Below are 19,863 nucleotides of genomic sequence, written 5' to 3'. Positions count from 1 at the left end.
AGGAAATATGCAGACACTGGGCATCATGATGCTTAAAAAATTATTTCCAATAACAGAATATACACAATTTGTGTTCTGTGTGGGTTATACTACTCTGAATGCTACTGCTTTATTGAAGTAATACTCAAGGAATTTGTGAGCTTTTCAACATGAATCTAAATCATTCCATATGATGATCATCTTAAATTTCACATGTCATTACAGAAAGGAAATTGTATATTACACTTTTGCTTCTGTTTTATCAATTCCAGTAATTTTATATTTATGTTTGGTATTATTGATTGTTTTGAAAGACAGTGTTTGTATGATACCCAACAGAATAATATTTTTTTAATAATTAAAATATGGTGAATCTTTTTTTCTTACAGAAGTTTTGATGTTGGGCTACATCGCTTTCTGGTCAGGTAAGCTACCTTTTATTTTGAATTGCAATTTTATATTAAAAAGCATTTGTGTTTATAAGTAGAGATGGCCATGTGAACTCAATACTACTTGGTATTTTCTATGGCAAGATCCTCTTTTGTTGTCCATTTGTAGATTAGTTTGAGAAACTGTAACTATTTGACTTGGATATCTACCCAACGTCACTCTCTAAGGAACCTCTTCAGGTGTCATTCAGGAAAACCTTGACTGAGGAAACTTCAGTGGCAGTGTTCCACTCATTCCTGAGGAAATCTCTATTTTTCTTTTACAGAAGAAAAACTTTAAAAAAGTTTTTTCTGCTGGAAACTCAAGTACCTTCGTACCTTTTGATAAGGGCTTGAATTTTATAGAAAATTGTCATGTGGAGGGGAGTTTTATTTTCTCAATAGAAAACTTGATTGAATTGATGCACAGGATGGACTATGTTCTGAAGATGAATAAGGGAAGTAGAATAATTGTGTGTTTTGTTTGCTGACATTTAGAGGAATTCAGTGGTTAAAGCAGAGCATTTCAACAAGCAAATGGAGGTTAATGCATTTGAATGCTGCTGAGGAATTGGTTTTGCTGTTTGGAGTTCTTTTGTGTGAGCAAAGTCACAGGTGTTCACCACTAAATGTGTTGCATTCATTTTTAATAACACACTTATCACTATCTGCTGATCTTTACAAAGAAGTGCAATGCGTACCATGAAAGATGAAGTTTGAAGATTCATTCTATCAGTTATTTCATCCCACTAAAATGTTACCATATCCATCTGTGAAGAATTTTAACTTGGAAGAATGAACCTGGTGTGTGAGTCAGAGCATGCTGTTTGGGTCCCACCATGAGGATCAGGTGATCTTAGGCTTCCCTTGATTTGGCCTTGCTACTGAACTTATTATTTTAGGATACTTCGTGATATTTCCCAGATAAAGACTCTGTTAAGCCTTCACACTCGTGAGCCCTTGTGGCCTTAATGCAGAGGTTTTCAGCACTGATTCACAGACTCCCAGATCTCTTAACAGGTTGATTGCTCCTTGTTGCTTTTCACTCCTCTGGTCACCCACTTGAAGCATGTATTTTCTAATGTTTTCAGAACCCTGGTCATAGCTCTTGACTGTAGTTAGTACAAGAAGTATACAGCTCCAGACAGAATAAATGCCTAGAAGCATTTCTCTGCCTTAGGCTCAACATCACTTTCAAGAGTTATTTTCACTTTGTCCTCTAAGTATCTAAGATGCCCCTTTCAGATTCAGCTTCTCTAGATTATCAGTACTGTGGCAAAATCCAGGAAAAAATGGTAATTTTCTGTCCAAGGTCTGGGTGCCAATCAGACAGTAATACAAAGGGTATATCTTAAAGGGAAAAATACTGGGTAGTATCATTTTGAACACCATGCTTTTGTGGTTTAAACTAAATACAAAAACCATGAAAGAAATGAGATCACACAAAGCCTGTGTCACAGGGAAAATCAGGTTTGTTTTAAGGTTGCACAGGGAAACTCCCATCCTGATATCTCAACCTTTGAGCAGTAGGCATTGTAGCATTAGGGTTATTTTATGTTATTTCTTTGCATGTAACACGACAGTTTTTAACAGACAGTGCTCTTCGCTGAAGCCATAATGTTAATATTGCTGAAGATATAAGCATTTCAATGTGTAGATACTGTTTTTAGACAACTGAATGTATTTAAATTCTGGTATCAGTTCTACAAATTGTCATGTCTGTATTTTGACCAGCAGATTGATTTATTTTTTTAAATAATCCTATAAGAAATGGAAATCCTCATCATCATATAAGAGATGGTTTAAAAATGTGATACTGTTGTAAAGGGAATACAGTGCACAAGAAGGTGTCCTGGGAATGCAGACAACTATTAACTAACAATAGAATCATGGTAAGCGCTGATGTACTAAGTTTGAGCCCCCGCCACCAAATATGCTTTCACTTGCTTAGTATGAAGAATGTAATAAGATATTATTCTCTTATACTGCATTGTTTTACATCCTGTGGAGATGCAGTATTGGAGTTGTATGTTCATGCAAAGCCTGGACTGCAAATAGCTGTTGAATTTGAATGAGTTGAATGTCCGCTTTGACTAATGTGTCTTTTTTTTTTTTTTCCAAAGCCTGCTGTGGGTTCTATGCAGTGTAGTATTCTAACCTTAGACGCCTTTAATACTTTGTTCTCAGTCTGTCATCTACCCCTGTTAACAACTTGGGGAGCCATCAGATGCTTTCTCTGTAACTGTACAGCTAAGGAGGAAATATTGTTCCCTTCTGTTGTAGCAGTATGAGTTTTGCTTGGGTTTCCTTAACATAAAAAAAAAATTTCCTTTGTTTAGTAGATGACTTTTGGAATAGGAAACAGAAGACTTTGGTGTTACATCTCTGCTGTTGGTCTGCCATGTGACCTTTAGAAAGCTATTGCATTTGTTTTTGCCTATTTAGACACTCTCTGCTCCTTAGAAATTACAGATCATCTCCTTCTGTGTTCATATAGTATCTGTCATAAATGGTCCTCTTCACAGTTTGGGTTTCTATGTGTGAAATACAAACAGTGGCGGGGGGGGGGAGGAAACCCCAAACAAACCAGAGTTGCAGGAAGTGTTGAAAATCTATGAACTGAGATTTGAAATGTTCAAGAAATACTATGTTGTTTTAAATATAAGGATGCCACCCCACAGTGGAAGACGGAACCAAGTATGACACTTTCAAATATAAAATGTGGTGCCAACAAAAGTAAAAACACTCTGCTGAAAGGACAATCTGTGCCTAATTACTTATTAAAATGCTGATTGAAGGGATTAGGACTGTACATAGCCTGGCATGCACAGTCAATGGCTTGCCCAAGCGAAGCATGACACAAAGTATGACAGAGAATTACAGCTACACAGCTGCTTCTGTGTTCTTAGCAAAACAAATATAAAATAATTTCTGTCCATCCATATAGCTGTGGCTTGAACTATGCTTCTAACACAGTTTTTAAGATAGCTCAGAAATGTTTAAAAATCCCATCTTTTTAGATGTATTTGCTGAAAAGTGTGTATTACACTGAAAAGGCTAATTATGTGGTGTTTACTGGCTTGGGCTGAACTGGATTGTAGGACTAGATTTCTAATCACTTTACTTGCATGCTGAAATATGGTCACATCATGGAACTACTATTTGTGAAATTAAAGTGCAATTGAGTATGTCAGGGTCTGGTCCTTGAACATTTGTTAGCTACGCTGTAGAGTTTGAAGCTGGGATCCTGGAAATTCATGGGGAAAGATCAGTAATTTCATGATGAAAAGTGGGTTTTGATATTACCTATTAAAAATGTACTACCATACTTGGAAGGTCATTTGCCTACTGTTTTCACACAATAGTATAAAAGTAAGTATTTGTCCTTTTAGGATTAGCAAAATTATTAATCAATGTTATTTAAATCACACAAGTACTATACAAACATAGTAATATTTTTTCATTGTGACTACAGGAAAACAACCCTGTTTCTCCTAAGTCTAGGCATTCTCAGAATGGAGCAATGGGTGTATTTTTGGAGTTCAAAATGTATAAAAATAGCCTTTGGGGTAACAGTTCAGAGGGGAGAGAGCAAGAGAGGCTGCCTGGTGCTGTTTGCTCACTGAAGCTATTTTATCCAGGCATTTCATCCAGTGCTGAGAACAGGGCATTGGATGAAATAAAATCGTGAACATATGAGAATATTTACTGTCCTAATGCCAAACAGTGCTTCCTTTAGGGCTGCACTGATGAGGGCAGTGGAGAAGAATGACAGTTCCTGGAGGCATGATCCTTCTGAAAAATCTCCACGCTTTCAGCACTGCTGTGCCTTTGAAAAATTGTGAATCATACTCGTTTCAGTACAGATCTGGCTTTGAAAATAGCTGCAGGACCATGCACCCCCTATGTCTCCCAAAGGTGTCCATCTGTTAGCAGTGCTCACAGCTCACCCCATGGATTGCAATTACTTTAGCTTCTTTAGAGTTGCAGGTTATTTAGGTTTAGCTTATTGCCAGGTGCAAAGATTTGCCAAATACAGAACTTGAAAACCATCCCCTTTTCTAGTTTTCTCAGGTGAAGTAAGGCACAGTTTAGCTTTGGGATCAAAATTTAGTATGTGTTGCCACCTCTGTTGATTTTTAGTCAGAAACTGCACCTCTGTGTAAGGGCAGAATAGTCCCATGGCAAAAGAGGGATTATGGTTCTAAATAAGGTACACTTATGAAAGAAGATGAGGAAAAGTCTGTTCATCAGCTGACTCAACTCCTGTTTTCGTCCTCTGGAATCCCATAGGACCCCACATATTTCCATGCTACCCAAAAGAATAACAGAATAATGATATTAATGAATTATCTGATAACTGGTTTGTTAAGTAAATTTTTTTTTTAAGTCAGGTTTTTACCTTGTTCTTCTGCTCTGTTCAGAAAGGTACCACTGAGATCAGTCCCTGTGAGGCCAAACTTTTTCTAAAGTGCAGACATTTCCTCCCAAAAGTCATCACAATTCTTTACTGAGATGGTGAGAAGTTGCTGTTTAAGTGTAACCCCTGTGGGGGAAGTGTGGACTCACTGAAGAACTCAACAATATTAAAACCAAGCTGAAGACATCTATGTCTCTGCTTAAAAACACAAGCTGTTCTTGCTATCACTGTTTTTGTTTTTTAAAAAACAAACAAACAAAACAACAACAAAAAAACCAACACCAAAAAAAAAAACCCAACAAACCCAAAAAAACAACCCAACAAAAAAAAAACAACCTGACAAAAAAAACGAACAACACAACCCAACACTTGAGTTTCCCCCTCTCTCTAATGCACCCAGGTCTTGGAAAGTCAACATCTGATGCAACAGTCCCTTTTACTTGGCATTGCATCCATCTTCTAACTCCGTTGCTAGAGAAGATCAGAGGTGATTCTGGGCTCCAACAGCAGACATGGAGTCCCTGCTGGAGTGCCACATGGGATGCAGTGTAAAGCATCTCCCTCTTGGGAGCTAAATACTAGTGCTAATGCTATATCGTCTCTCTGCTGCTGCTTTGAATGTGATTGCCCATAAAATACTATTACTGTTCTAATATACTGTAGCTGGGCTAGGCAGCACAGTATTAAAGAGATTACACTTTTCTTGCAACAGGATTGATAGAGATATTTGGATAACCACCCCTGCCTTTGAAATCACTACGTGTCCTGGTCACATAGTCATCCTTACTGCATGCACAATGATCATAGAATAGTTTGGGTTGGAAGGGGCCTTTAAAGGTCATCTAGGCCATCCTGCAATGGGCAGGGACATCTTCAGCTAGATCAGGTTGCCCAGAGCCCCATCCAGCCTGACCTTGAATGTTTCTGGGGATGGGGCATCTACCACCTCTCTGGGGAACCTGTTCCAGTGTTTCACCACCTTCATTGTAAAAAATTTTTTCCTTACATATAGTCTAAATCTACCCTCTTTTAGTTTAAAACCATTATGCCTTGTCCTATTGCAACAGGCCCTACTAAAAAAGTTTACCCCATCTTTCTTATAAGCCCTCTTTAAGTACTGAAAGGCCACAATAAGGTCTCCTCAGAACCCTCTCTTCTCCAGGCTGAACAACACCAACTCTCACAACAATGTGTGCCCAAACTGTCTTCTGGAGCAAATCAAATCATTTCCTCAAGAACAAAAATCTGAGTGTGGTTCTGAGGATCGTTCAAGCCACAGACCCTTTCCAATAGGTGGTGTGGATACAAGTACACCAACTTTGTCTTCCTGCACCCTATGCAATCCCTTGGTATTTTCGCAGTAGCTTTTACTCTCAGGAATTCCATTCGCTTTTTCAGACTGTGCTTTTAGTCAGCATGTAACCATAGTCTTTTGCCATAAAAAATGGCCACAGTGCTGCCCTCACCTTCCTTCAGACACCTTGAGAAAAAACACAGTGCCCTAAGGGGCAATTTCTGTATTGTGTGGATTTGGATGATCTATTCCAAATGAGGTTAATCCTAACCAATTTTGCCAAATGATTGTACTTCTTTGTCTGGGAGTTATGGGTGACTGGTTGGAGCAGGTGTGTTTTGACTTTTATATGTAGCCTGTGTGTCTATGGGAGACCCACTGAATAAGCAGCACTCTTTGTTTTGTGTTACCTGTGGTGTGTCTGACAATTTTATGTCTATTTCATTCTTCTCACTTGGATCAGTGCTGGTACAGAGGTGCTGTATTGATTAAGCAGGCAAATTATTTATATCTATCTGTAATCATCAAAGTAATGTACAGGGTAAAAACTGCCAAAGATGCGAGTGACACTGCTTCATTCCACTTAAATCTGCTTATGGGCTTCCTGGGGAAGGATCCAGTGATGCTGGTACTTAGTTTGTCAAGTACAGGTGGGACCACTGTGTGTAGGGTATGTGTCACTGCTGTACTTTCATTCTCTTTTGGGTCCTTTCTGCTTCTGATCCCTAGCCTTTAAACCAAGCAAGGACTAGTAGGGCGTGAGGCTATAGCAAGTATTTGTCAGTCGTGACTCCCTTGGATCACTGCTGTTGTGGAGCAGTGCAGATAAAGCCAGTGGAAGTAGCAGAAGCAGCGTTTTCAGTCAAAGCTGTAAAACAAGCTTCTAGAGCAGACTAACACAGAAACAGGCTGTTTCCAAGTTTTATATTACAAAACCATCCTTTTGGACAAAAAAGCCCCACTGTAACAATACCCCCTTAGCCAGGGAGCTAGGAGGAACAAAAGATGATTCTTTCTGTCTTTTGTACATCTCATGATGGAGATACGGTGTGCAGGAGACAGCCCTTGTAGAGACTTACTTGAAATTTTGTGATTAAGTTAGCACATTGAAAACTGAGAATGTAGTCTTGTTCCTAACAGAAGCAATTGTAGTAATCACTAGATGTGATTGGATGGCTTTGTGTCTAATTTATAAGTAGTTTTAAGGTTAAAGTGTTTACTTTATTGCTGTGAAGAGGTAGTGGTATTAGCTTATGAATTATTTCTTGTTTAAACTTACTTTCAATATGAGGTCTTTAGGGTATCTGCAAAAACCGTTTTAAAGTTCTGAAATACAGAAGAGAACAGCAATCAGTCTATCTGTAGACACCCCTACGCGGAGGAGCTGAAAGCTATAGATCTTTTTATAAAATATTGCTCTTACATCCAGCCGCATCGAGACTCCCTTGAGCTCTGCTTTCAGACGTGCTGGAAGTTTTGCAATATTTGCTGGTGTTGGCAATTTTTGAAGGGGTCGGCACTAGTCTAATTGTCTTCCTGTTGAAAGCAGTGATAACACTGAAGTGGTATTAGAAAAAAGAAAACAAACAATCTGGGCAGTGCTCGGAAGTTACTAAAATCTTCCCAACCACAAGATCCAGCCTTACTGCCGTTAAAGTCCATAGCTGAGCTCCCGTGAGTTCTGGTGGGAGGCTCCGTGAATGTTCTGCTGCATGTGTGTTGGGTATAAGTATGAACTGTACAAGTGGCCGTGATGTATAAAATCAGTTGAGGTGTCTTGCTTAGAGTGGGACAGTGTCTAAAAAACTTATTCATTAAAAAAAAAAAAGCCCCAAAGACCAAACAACAAAAAAACCTTGATCAGACAGTAGTGAAGAATGATGCTAAATTGCTTCAGAGCAACTGCAGCCTCTCAAACACCTTCTCAGAATTAAACTTTTTTTTTCCTAATAGAGAAAACAATCTGTTGTTACATAATGAATTAGCATCGAGCATGTTGCAAAAATAAGGCTGGGTTTTGTATAAACAAAACTGAGTCTTTATGTAAATGTTATGTAAATGTGACATTTAACTTAAACTGTTGGGAGTGGGGAAGTCGGGATTAACAAGGTCCAGATCTCATCATGTTTATGTGTTGCAACTGTGAATTAAAACAGTTTGTTATTTTTGTTGCAGGGTGTTTGAGTTACTGTCTATGAGCAAGAAATACGTTGTTTGTGGAACGTGAAGTATTTTGAGATTCAGTTCAGGCCACTTTTAAATAATATTACTGAGTAGTGTAATGGAGCTAGATCAAAGGTTATATTTCAATGTAATAGAAGAAAGTGTGTGCCAGGAGTCTTGAACCACCTGAGGCTGTAAGGATTCTGAATTTATTCTTTGTGAAGTCCAGGAAATTATATCACGGGAACACTTTTGTCCCTGACTTTGACTCTAAGGGGCAGAATTCGGCTGGAGTTTACATGTGATTTCAGTCTGAGGGACTTTATGTTGTTTCGTAACTGCAGCAACCTGTATTTCAGAGTCACAAAACTGAACATACAAGAAATGCTATTTATATTAAATGTTATTTATGTAGTGCTTCCAGTTCCACCAAGCACTTGCAGTTAAAGCTAAACATACGTATAAAGACTTTATATGACCTGGAGTATAAATTTATAGATTTCTGCTTAATTTTGTTTTCTTTTTGATTAATTCTTTTGTCTTTCTCACTTTTAATGTTGTCCTTTTTTTTTTTTCTTCCGTGTGTTGTGGTCCATATTTGTACTTTGGCATGCTAAGAGGCATGATTACAGCTTCCAAATAGTAGGATGCAGTTGGTATAAACGTCAATCTCAAAGCTATTTCACGTTTTAGATGTGTTTCGGAAAGCCACGTGCTTTTTTTGCGTGATCATATAGTGGAATTGTTAAGATGTAGACCAGCGCCGGAAAAAAATGTGGGGAAAAAATAGGATGAGAAGAGCATTCCTTTTTACTCCCAGCTTCTGGTAAGTCAGTTGTATGCACAGCTGCCCTAAATTACATCTTAGCCGAACGTGATTGGGACTAAACCTTTGTAACGTGAATCGCTGCCGCTCGAGGTTCCCCTTCATCCCGTCCTGCCCCTTAAACAGAAACGCGTTGCGGACCCGCCGCCTCGTGCGGGAGAGCTGAGTCCTTCCACCGCAGCAGCTTTATTTGTGGCTGGCGGCTGACTCGGTACCGGAGGAATCCCTGACGGCATCCGGCCCGGGGAGCGGCGTCTCCAAAAGCGCCCTCACGGTTCCCGTCCCCGCCGCCCGTCTGGGTCGGGCCCCCGCCAGGGGGCGGCCTTGCCCCGGCGCTGCGTGCCCGCGGGGCGGCTCGCGCTGCAGGGGGCCGCGTTGCCGCCGCGCCGGGCCGGTGTTCACCGGGCGGCCGGGAACCGGAGCCGCCTACACTCTGCCCCGCTGTATCCTGCCGAAGTGCAGGCACAGAGAGCTGACCGTCAGCACCGCGGCGCTCCCGTTTGTCTGTCTGCGCTTGCGCTTCACCTGTACCTGGCGAAGCGTGGGGAGGGATGAACTCGGAGTGTTTAAGCTGCAACGTCTTTCTCTGCGTGGTGAATGTCGCAGGGAATGACACGGGGGTCCATGAGGCTGTCTTTATGGTTTTTGGAAGATGGTTCCATTCTAGGAAATGCGCGTCCCAGAAGATGCAATCTATTGCATGACCTCCTCTGCTTTTGTGCCTTCTCTTCCTGAAAGTACCAGTTCAGACAGTAGGTAGTTCATATAACACGTGGGATTCTCGGAACTGCAGCTCAGAATAACCTGTCTGGGTTAACACAGGGGAATACAGAATGACTCCCTCCATCCCCGTGGGCAGGAAAGCTGTTGGAACAAGTCCAGAGGAGGGCTATGAAGATGATCAGAGGGCTGGAGCACCTCTCCTATGAAGACAGGCTTAGAGAGTTGGGGCTGTTCAGCCTGGAGAAGAGAAGGCTCCAGGGAGACCTTCTAGCAGCCTTCCAGTACCTGAAGGGGGCCTACAGGAAAGTTGGAGAGGGGCTTTTTAAAAGGGCATGTAGTGACAGGACAAGGGGGAACAGTTTTAAACTGAAAGAGGGTAGATTTAGATTAGATATTAGGAAGAAATTCTTTACTTGAGGGTGGTGAGACACTGGAACAGGTTGCCCAGAGAAGCTGTGGCTGCCCCCTCCCTGGCAGTGTTCAAGGCCAGGCTGGATGAGGCTTTGAGCAACCTGGTCTAGTGGAAGGTGTCCCTGCCTGTGGCAGGGGGGTTGGAACTAGATGATCTTTAAGGTCCCTTCCAACCCAAACCATTCTATGATTCTGTTTCTCTTCCTCGGCTACCTTACTGCATGGAGGGTTCTGGATACTGAAGTGTTCTGAATCCTCTCCTGAAGATCATGGCTCTTTGGCTCATCTTTGTGCTTAGGGTCAGTTTACTTGACTGTGCATGGGTCCAAAGGGTTTTTGAGGCAGTTTGTGATGTAGCATGTCAAAACAACCACCTCCTCACTTTAATCTGAAGTCAGAAGTTGCAAAGTTTTCTCAGATCATCACACCTGGATAGTACATTATTAGACGTGTCACTGGAGCAGATAGCATTACTGCTTATTTTATGGCACTGCAGTAGCGTGCAGCAATTTCAGTTGGATCGATACCCCAGTAACCTGTGTGGTTGTTAGTACACAGTCTGCTTTCATTCCTTGTCCCTGACCTGTAAGCTCCAATACATAGACTTGGTTCTAGGTTCTCTGAATAGTCCGGGGTGTTTATAGAGTTGAAGAAGTTTGTGAGTTTAAACACCTACCTTAGAGCAAGGTGCAAAGAGTGAGTGTGAGGAACAAATCTAAAAGAGGGGAGGAAAGGATGAAGGCTGGAGGCTTGATAGCTCATATGTCGTTACCCACAGATCAGGTGCTTTGAGGGTTTCAGTGTGGAGGTAAAAATACTTTGAGACACCCGAGTGGCATTATTAGACCTTGATATCTGTGTATCTGTCTGCAGCAGTATTGATTTCAGTAGTAAAGCCTGAGTAGAGGACTTGACTGCAGTTATTTACAGCACTGGTGGCAACGTTAATGTATTTAGAGCTGTAAGCAGGATAACTGGGAGAAGGTAGAGTACACTGTTAAAAAGTGCTGCCTATGTGGCATGGGGGGCGTTTTAATGAATGTCAAGCTGAATAAGATACCATATTGAAAACCATATTCTTTCTGAATTGATTCCGAAGTGGCGTGTGGAGTTGCTGAGTGCAAATCACAGGCCACCGGTGTTATGGAAGGTTCTGGGATCCGTCTGTGGATACGGATGCTGTTCCGGCTGACTGGTGGTGCTGCGATATGAAGTGCAATCCTAGCTTCACTGTGGGCTGTGGGAATTCAGTGAGATCCAAATTTCACCCTGAAGATCTCCATGTTTTTTCTTTTCATAGATGAAGCAGGATAATGATCATCCTTTGTAAAATGCTTTGAGATCTATGGATTAAGAATGCTGTATAAGAGCTCAATGTTGATATTTAGTATAAGCTCTTTACGTAACACTAAGAACAGATGATAAAACAGGACAGGAAGTAAATATTGGATTTGTGATCATTCTATCACAGATATAAATTTAGGGTAAAAAAAAAAGGAAATGCTGTAATTTTTTACAATCTGTATGTGCTCTTAATTGCATTTGCTTGGGCAGATTATCAATGTAAATAGGGAACTGTAGTAAAAAGTGATCTTTTAAGCAGCTAAGGTGAAATAATAAAGCATGTATAAACTATGTCAGTTAACATCTTTGCAAATATATGTTGTTTATAGTATGCAGTTTAAGGGGAAGCACTCCTTCCGTAGCTCCTAAAAAGTTAGGCCATGTGAAACAAAATCTCATGCAGACTTTCATCTTAAAGGTCACAAATAAATAATGGGGTAGAACTCATATTTTTGAAGGAATGAGGGTTCAAAACCTGCAGGCTTCTATTTATCTTACTGTCTGAAATAAGAGAGTAAAGTAACATGCTGTAGGCTTCCTAGTATATCCCAAAAATGCAGTTGCAGTACCTCCATGCAGTGCTGTCGTGGTTTGACCCAGCAGGCAGCTAAATACCACGCAGCTGCTCGCTCGCTCTCCCCCTGCCCTTCTGAGGAATGGGGGAGAGAATCAGAAAGGTAAGGGTAAAGGGACTTGTGGGTTGAGATAAAAACAGTTTAACAGAAATAAAATATAATAATGATAATAATACTAGAATATACAAACAAGTGATGCACAGTGCAACTGCTCACCACCTGCTGACCAATGCCCAGCCTATCCCTGGCTAGCGATTCCAGAGGAGAGAAACCCTGAAACTGCAATCCCGGAAGAGGGACCAAGCAAGACTTCCCAGCCAACTCTCAGCTATACACCAAGCATCACCTTGCATGATATGGAATATCCCATTGGCCAGTTTGGACCCATTGCTCTGGCTATGCTCTCTCCCAGCTTCTTGTGCACCTGCACACTAGCAAAGCATGGGAAGTTGAAAAGTCCTTGATTTCTTAGCAACAACTAAAAACATCAGTATATTATCAACATTCTTCTCATACCAAAATCCCCTACTAAATCTAAAACACAACACTATTCTAGCTACTAAGAAGAAAATTAGCTCTATTCCAGCCGAAACCAGGACAAGTGCTGAAGAGCAAGCTAAAGTCATGGCAACCAAAGGATAATACTTTTTATCAGCTGTCATACAGTTCTTGTTTGGTTTCTCCCGGAGAAGATTTAGCATTTTCTTGCAAGCAACATAGCTGGACTCTTGAAAAGTAACTCCATTTTCCAGCCTCTGCCGTTCTATGTGAATAGCAAAATGCAGTTTCCTTGCTGAGTTACGTGATGTTACCCCAAACTTAAAAAGCATTAGATAAAGCAGAATTCCACCTTGACTGATGTAAAGAGAATCAGGATATATAAGTAATAAGTATTGCTCTACTATTTTTTGTGAATACTGATATTATATAATGAATATTATCTTCTCTAGCTATAGGGATAATGGCATTCCCCGTGTAGTGCTTTTCAGAGCACTGGTTCTGGTAGATTTAGAGATTATTTCAAAATGTATCCAGCAGTTTGGTACAACGAATTGCTTTTCAAATCTGGATTAGACTATTGCTGTGAAAATATTAAATATTAGACATTTACAACTTGCTAGTGAGGCAGGGTAGTTTTAAATACTGACCTTAATTTTTTGATCAGTGATAGGGAGCTAACATTAGAATGTAAACTTCAGTAGTGTTTTTCTTTGAGTTCTGCCAAAGTCAAATATATATAAAATATGTATATATATAAAAAATATAAAATATCTTTTCTGGATGGATGGAAATGGGGAGCCAAAACAGGCCATGAGTTGCTCAGGTAAATTTTCTCATTTGAATGCCCTCAGAGTGTAGCAACAACTCAGGAGCAAATCTTGTTCAAGAGTAACTTAATTAGAGTTGATCCTGCCATGAAGGAGAAATTAGCTGACCTCTGCAGAATTCACAGATTGTCTAAAAGAATAATACATGTGTTCACTGATAGAAATTTTTGCAAACACACTACAACAGTGAAATGCAGAAGTTTGCCTCTAGGATAGTAGACAGGCTGATCACGTTCAAGCTGCACAACAGTTTCCAGGACACTTTTTGGCTAGGACACAGCAGGAAAAACATCACTTCTTAGAAGAATGTCTGTCTCAGTCTCTGTATGCTACTTCAATAGACTTGTACTGGTCTACTTGAGTCACTGTCCCTGGAGGTGTTTAAAAGACATGTAGACTTGGCACTTAGGGACATGGTTTAGTGATGGACTTGGCAGTGCCAGGTTAACTGTTAGACTTGATGATCTTAAGGGTCTTTTCCAACCTAAATGATTCTATGATTCTACTTATCACCTTGTTCTGAAATTGGTACTGCAGGACTGCTGTCAGTATTGGAGTTAGCTACCTTGGGTTTATTTGTGCTTTGTTGATGTGTGATGACTATGCATACAGCACCTAAGGCTATGTGCCGCCTCTTAACTGAATGAAGTAGATAGATAGCCAAATACCAAGGACTCCAAAATACCTCCACACTTCCCTGTGCTGGGACCTCCGTATAGAACTTCTTGGCTTTTGAGTGCAAGTCTGGAGTCTTCCCAGTACTGGTGGTGTCACAGAGTTACTTGTCATTCCTCCCCCAAACAATAAGAAACCTAGCTAAAATAAAAGTTTCCAGGAAATCAAAATAAAAATGACCTGATTTAGATGATGTTTTTTACTGAAAAGTGCTGTTATACAGAGTTAACCTTTCATTTAGGGTGGTGAATCAAGATAAGAGGAACTTCTTTTACATTAGAAGTAAGTGATTAAAACTTCAGCTATTGAAATGGATAGAGCTTGAGAGCAGCCTTTGGTGATCAGTTAGTTTTAGCTGACAGCCAAGCAAGAGCTTTTACTTATGAGACATCTGCAATTTTATCATTGGTCTCAAGGCAAGGGATCGTCTTCTACTGAAAATAAATTACAGAAGAAATATTAGTAAATGAACTTGAGTCAACGGCTTCCTTTGTGCATGTTCAATAAGGGTTTGTCCTATATAATGTACTTGATGGTGCCAGCAACTAGTAGATGTCAGTGCGTCTTTTAGAGCTTCGTTGAACAGTCAGCTGTTGAAACAGACATGACGTATGATGGGAACTTTCTGTAATGTAGATCTTAATAAATATTTCATTTCTTCTTGTTTATAGTGTCTTGTAGTTTTTAAACTATGTAAACAGCAAAATGGAGATGGTTAACAAAGTAACTATGGAAACCTGCTTTATCCTTTTTCTCTCCCTCTTCCTTTGGAAATGTTTTTTGATGATATTTATGATTTCTTTCCCTCAGTGTGATTTGAACTTAACCAACAAAATAACCCATAAAAATTGTATTTTAAGTTGTTCGTTATCTAGTCACAACCAATAGACCAATATTTGTATGATCAGTGTAAAGGATCAGGGAACTGCTAGAGAGAGTCCAGCGCAGAGCTACAAAGATGATTAAGGGGGTGGAACATCTCCCTTATGAGGAGAGGCTGAGGGAGCTGGGTCTCTTTAGCTTAGAGAAGAGGAGACTGAGGGGTGACCTCATTAATGTTTATAAATATGTAAAGGGCAAGTGTCATGAGGATGGAGCCAGGCTCTTCTCAGTGACATCCCTTGACAGGACAAGGGGCAATGGGTGCAAGCTGGAACACAGGAGGTTCCACATAAATATGAGGAAAAACTTCTTTACGGTGAGGGTAACCGAACACTGGAACAGGCTGCCCAGAGAGGTTGTGGAGTCTCCTTCTCTGGAGACATTCAAAACCCGCCTGGACGCGTTCCTGTGTGATATGGTCTAGGCAATCCTGCTCCGGCAGGGGGATTGGACTAGATGATCTTTCGAGGTGCTTTCCAATCCCTAACATTCTGTGATTCTGTGAAAGAGAGAGTTTGCATTTAAACTCTTTATTTGGGGTAACACTGCAAGAATAAAGTTAAGTGGTACCAAGTAACTGTGTGTAATACTAGTAGCAAGCCATGACTGGACAAAATACATTTCTGAAGAATGGGATCTTCAAATTTGTGATGGCTTTTTTTCATTGTGAAGTGCTGGATGAGGAAAACAGATAAGCAATCATTTGAGTTTTTTATTTATATTTCAAGTATATGAGTGCTAACTTGCATAAGATCAAAGCATCATTAGACAAAATTATTGTACCTTTCAGGGGGGAGATTTTTAAACTGGAGACAGTGCCTCCATGTTGAAGAAATGAAGGTCACCTGAAGTCTTGTTTAGTTCCTCAGATTTTGGGAGACCTTCCTTTGGACAGCCTGCTAGGTTAGAGCAAAAGTTAACTACAAGAGCAACCATGCAGGGTCATAGCATAGCTCACTCTGGCCAAGCACTCCATCTTTGCTAACAGTGAGCACCCAGCAAGGAGGTGTGTACAGCCGGGTCAAGCCTTGTTGGTAAACTGCCTTCAGCAATTTGTCGTTTGTGAACTTCTCTAGTCAGGAGTGGCATCTTCATGTGTGATGGTTTGTAGCATGTGCTGGCTTTTGGACTTTATGGGTTTAGATCAGAATTACCACCCAGCAGGTGAAATGCCCTCCGAGGAGGGGGCTACCTGCAGCACTTTGTTCTTTTTGAACTCCTAGAGTAGGAGCCACACTCCCTTGGCACTTGCAGTCACTTACCAGTTTCTAAATGGGAGAACGTTGCTTACTTTTTGATTCATACAGCCAATATACAGGCAGGTTTAGCAGACCTGATCAGCCCTGAATCTACAGAACTGACAAAGAGGAGTATGAAAGGAAAGAATGTTTTATGTTTAGGAATCATTTGGCTTTAGCATTATAAGTGCCGGAAGAAAGAAAACTAGTATTAGGTATAATTTACCTTTCTAATTAATTCCTCACAAAATGACAATTGCAAATACAAAATATATATTTTATATAATCTGAGACAATTTTAAGATACACGTAAGTATACTAAAACCTGATGGAATGGTTCAGATTCATGTTGTAATTCTGGACTATTATTTCAAGATGATTCTCTGTATATTGGCATGACAGTAAATAAGCTTAAGCTCAGCAGAAAGGGTTAGTGGTCTTTAATTTTTGTCAAATGAACAATTGATTTCAGTAATATAAAACTGAATTTCATTTCTGGTTAACTTAGTTTCAGTGATTAGATACAATGAGACATCTATTACCTGAATGCTTTTATTGTCCCTTGACTTCCATAATGTAGAGTTGGAGAATAAGTTGTTAGTGGTCTCTTTTAGTGGTCTGGAGCATTACTCTGTTCTTTCTTACACTACTGGTTGTGCTGCATTCAGTCTGGTTTTAAGAATTTCAGTAGCCAGGATTTCCATCATGTTTCTTGGAAATTCATCCTTGCTTTTATAGGCATCAGATCTAGTTCTTTGAGATACCCACCTTTGCGAGATTTTACCTGTCTTCTCCGATTCTTGATTCCAGAACTGAAGATTTATTCGTGTTTTGAACTGTCTAATCAGATCTTTGCATGACTCAAGCAGTGGTTAAGGAGCAAAAGTTATAATGAATAGTTTTGCAATTTCTTATTCATGATTTTTCCTTTGGTTTTGGTTTGAGATACAGCAGGGCATTCTGTCTTACGATACAGGTTTCCAGCTGCCTGTAGGACTTATTATAGCAGGCCAATCTTTTGTTATTTGTACTCTCCTGTAGATGTGATATCAAGCTCGCTCTTCTGGTTTTTGATTCTCAAAAATTAATAGTGGCAATGTTAGCATAGCTATAACTAAGTGAAAAGTTGTGATTGAATTGTCTGTGGTTGAATTTCTGGGCACAATCTGTGAAGAACAGTTAAGGCGTGTGCCAACAAAACTGCAGATGTGGTACAGTGATACATAGATTGCTCAAAGTAGACATGGTCTTATTTGCTTAATGTTACCAAGTTTAAAGATATTTCGGTGCTAGGAGGCAAGTATCTGTATTACAGAACATTAACCTTTGTTGCTTTTTGGACAGTGCTTAGAGAAGGGTGTGCAGGTCAGAGGCGTACTTAAAAGCGAGTTTCAAAAAGTGAGTGTCTAGTACCATACCTGCCCTTAGTTCCTCTCCAAATTATTTTTGTGCCTCGCATTGCTGTTTTAAATGGTTTTTTTCCTCTTCCTCTGTAGAACTGATGGAAGATGAAAACTTGATCCCCCCTCAAACAAGGAGCAGTGACACAAGGTTTTATGAAGTGCTGTCAAGTGCACAGACCAAATCAACAGGGAAGGCCTGAAATTATTTTTGTCAAATTTCTTTCACCTTCAGCATGTCTTATAACAAAAGGCTCAGAAAGCAATACTCAGGCAGAAGTGTCTCGCTTCACCTGATGGTGTCTCTGAAGAGTTTGGAAGTAAATTACAAAAATGGCTGCTTTCATTAAGATGTTTCAGCTGTGGAAGCAAATGTGTTGGGAGTTACATGCTTTTGCTAGAGCTGTAGATGCACAAATCATTTTTAGGATCAGGTTGACAAATCATTTAATCACAGAAAGCTGACATGTCTTTGTGGTGATTATGATCAGTGTCTTGGAGGCGGCATACATCTTGACTGCGTTGATTATCATTTCCCTGGAGTAGCATAGACCCTCCAGAACCTGTGCAGAGCGGTCACTGCATGCCAACTCCTCTTATGTATCCTACAGAAATCTCTTGAGTGCAGTAAGGAAACATATGGTTGTGACTTCTTTTGTAGATACTAAATATTTATATAATCAGTCCACAGAATTGCTGACTTGACATTTTATGTTAGCTTATAGTAAGAAGATAACTTTTTTTAAAGCATAGTAGCATGTGAATAACTGCCTATGGGTGAATAAATGTTAGGCAGATTTTCACATGAGTAAAATGATTTTTTTTTCTCCTCATTATTAAGCAACAAAGTTATTAATGCCATGGTATTGGGTCAGCATGTTGTGCTTTATTGTTTGTGTCCTCATACCATACAGCTTCAGACCTTGAAAATACATACAGTTTTCTTCAAAAAGATCCTCATGCTTGTGTCAGGATCAACAGACTTTTTGTTCTGTTTCTATATGTTTTGTAGAAATAAAGATTTTTTCTCTTTGAAGAACAATGTGACTTTAGGTCCTGATGCTGCCCCCAAGAACAGCTGATGCAAAAGTCTGCCCAGAGGTGCATGCAGCAGGTCCTAGTTTTGTCAGAAGGGTCATTTAAAAATAAATCAGCAATCAAATGTCCCATGGTTCAGACTTACAAAGCCTCAGAAGACTAACAGTGAAACTAGTACTTCTACCTCTTGTACACTTCCTTTTGATGTCCCAGTTCAGTTAAGAGCTCCTTGCTCATCCATGCAGGTTCTTGCTGCTGTTGCTTGATTTCTTATTTGTCAGGATGGACCTTTCTTGAGCTTGGAGGAGGTGATCCTTGAATATCAACCAGCTTTCCTGGACCCCGTCCTCTCTCCAGAGCCATATCCCATGGGGTTCTTTTAAACAGATCTCTGAAGAGGATGGTGTCTGCTGCCCTGAAATCCAGGGCTGTGGTCTTGCTTTCTGCCCTGCTTCCTCCTCTCAGGATCCTGAAGCCCATCATCTCATGGTTACTGCAGCCAAGGCTGCCTCTGACTTTCCCATCCCTGGCCAGTTCTTTGTTTGTAAGTACGAGGTCCAGCAGAGCACCTTTCCTTGTTGGTTCCTTCATCATCTGCGTTGGGAAGTTGTCATCAATGCACTTCAGAAGGCTGCTGTGTTATCCATCTAGCAGATATTGGGGTGGTTAAAGTCCCCCATGAGGACCAGGGTCTGTGAACATGAGGCTTATTCTGGTGGTTTGAAGAAGGCCTTATCTCTTTCATTATCAGGAGGTCTGTAGCAGATACTCAGTACAGTGACATGCATCCCCAGACAGAGCTCCATGCACTCCAGCCGCTCTCTCACATATTGGGCAAGTACCCCTCCTGGCCTTCCCATCCTGTCCTTCCTGAAGAACCTGCATCCATCTACCACAGCACTCCAGTCCTGTAACTGCACACAGACTCCTAGCTCCTCCTGTTTGTTCCCCATGCTGCCTGCATTAGTGCAGAGGTGTTTCAGAGAGCCACCCGAGCATGCTGAGTCCCCAGAGCAGGCTTGAGAGCTTTCCTCGTAAGACTGTTCCGCATTATATTGTTGTCTTTTGAACAAAATGTACTGTAAAGTATACAGAGATGTACTTTAGTAGTCCTGAAACAAATTGCAGAAGTGTTTTAA

At 40.5% G+C, this 19,863-nt stretch overlaps 1 protein-coding gene across 1 annotated transcript in view; it reads left to right on the top strand.

Annotated features, from left to right (window-relative positions):
* HHAT (hedgehog acyltransferase) overlaps nucleotides 1-19,863 on the top strand; it is a 94,952-nt gene that overhangs the window by 37,699 nt on the left and 37,390 nt on the right. The window contains exon 9 of the mRNA XM_068396212.1: nucleotides 369-404. Coding sequence (XP_068252313.1) covers nucleotides 369-404 — 36 coding nt within the window. The remainder of the gene's footprint in view (nucleotides 1-368; nucleotides 405-19,863) is intronic.

This window comes from Nyctibius grandis, chromosome 1 (assembly GCF_013368605.1).
Source record: "Nyctibius grandis isolate bNycGra1 chromosome 1, bNycGra1.pri, whole genome shotgun sequence".
Taxonomy (NCBI): Eukaryota; Metazoa; Chordata; class Aves; order Nyctibiiformes; family Nyctibiidae; genus Nyctibius; species Nyctibius grandis.
This window is presented reverse-complemented; position numbering and strand designations above follow the sequence as displayed.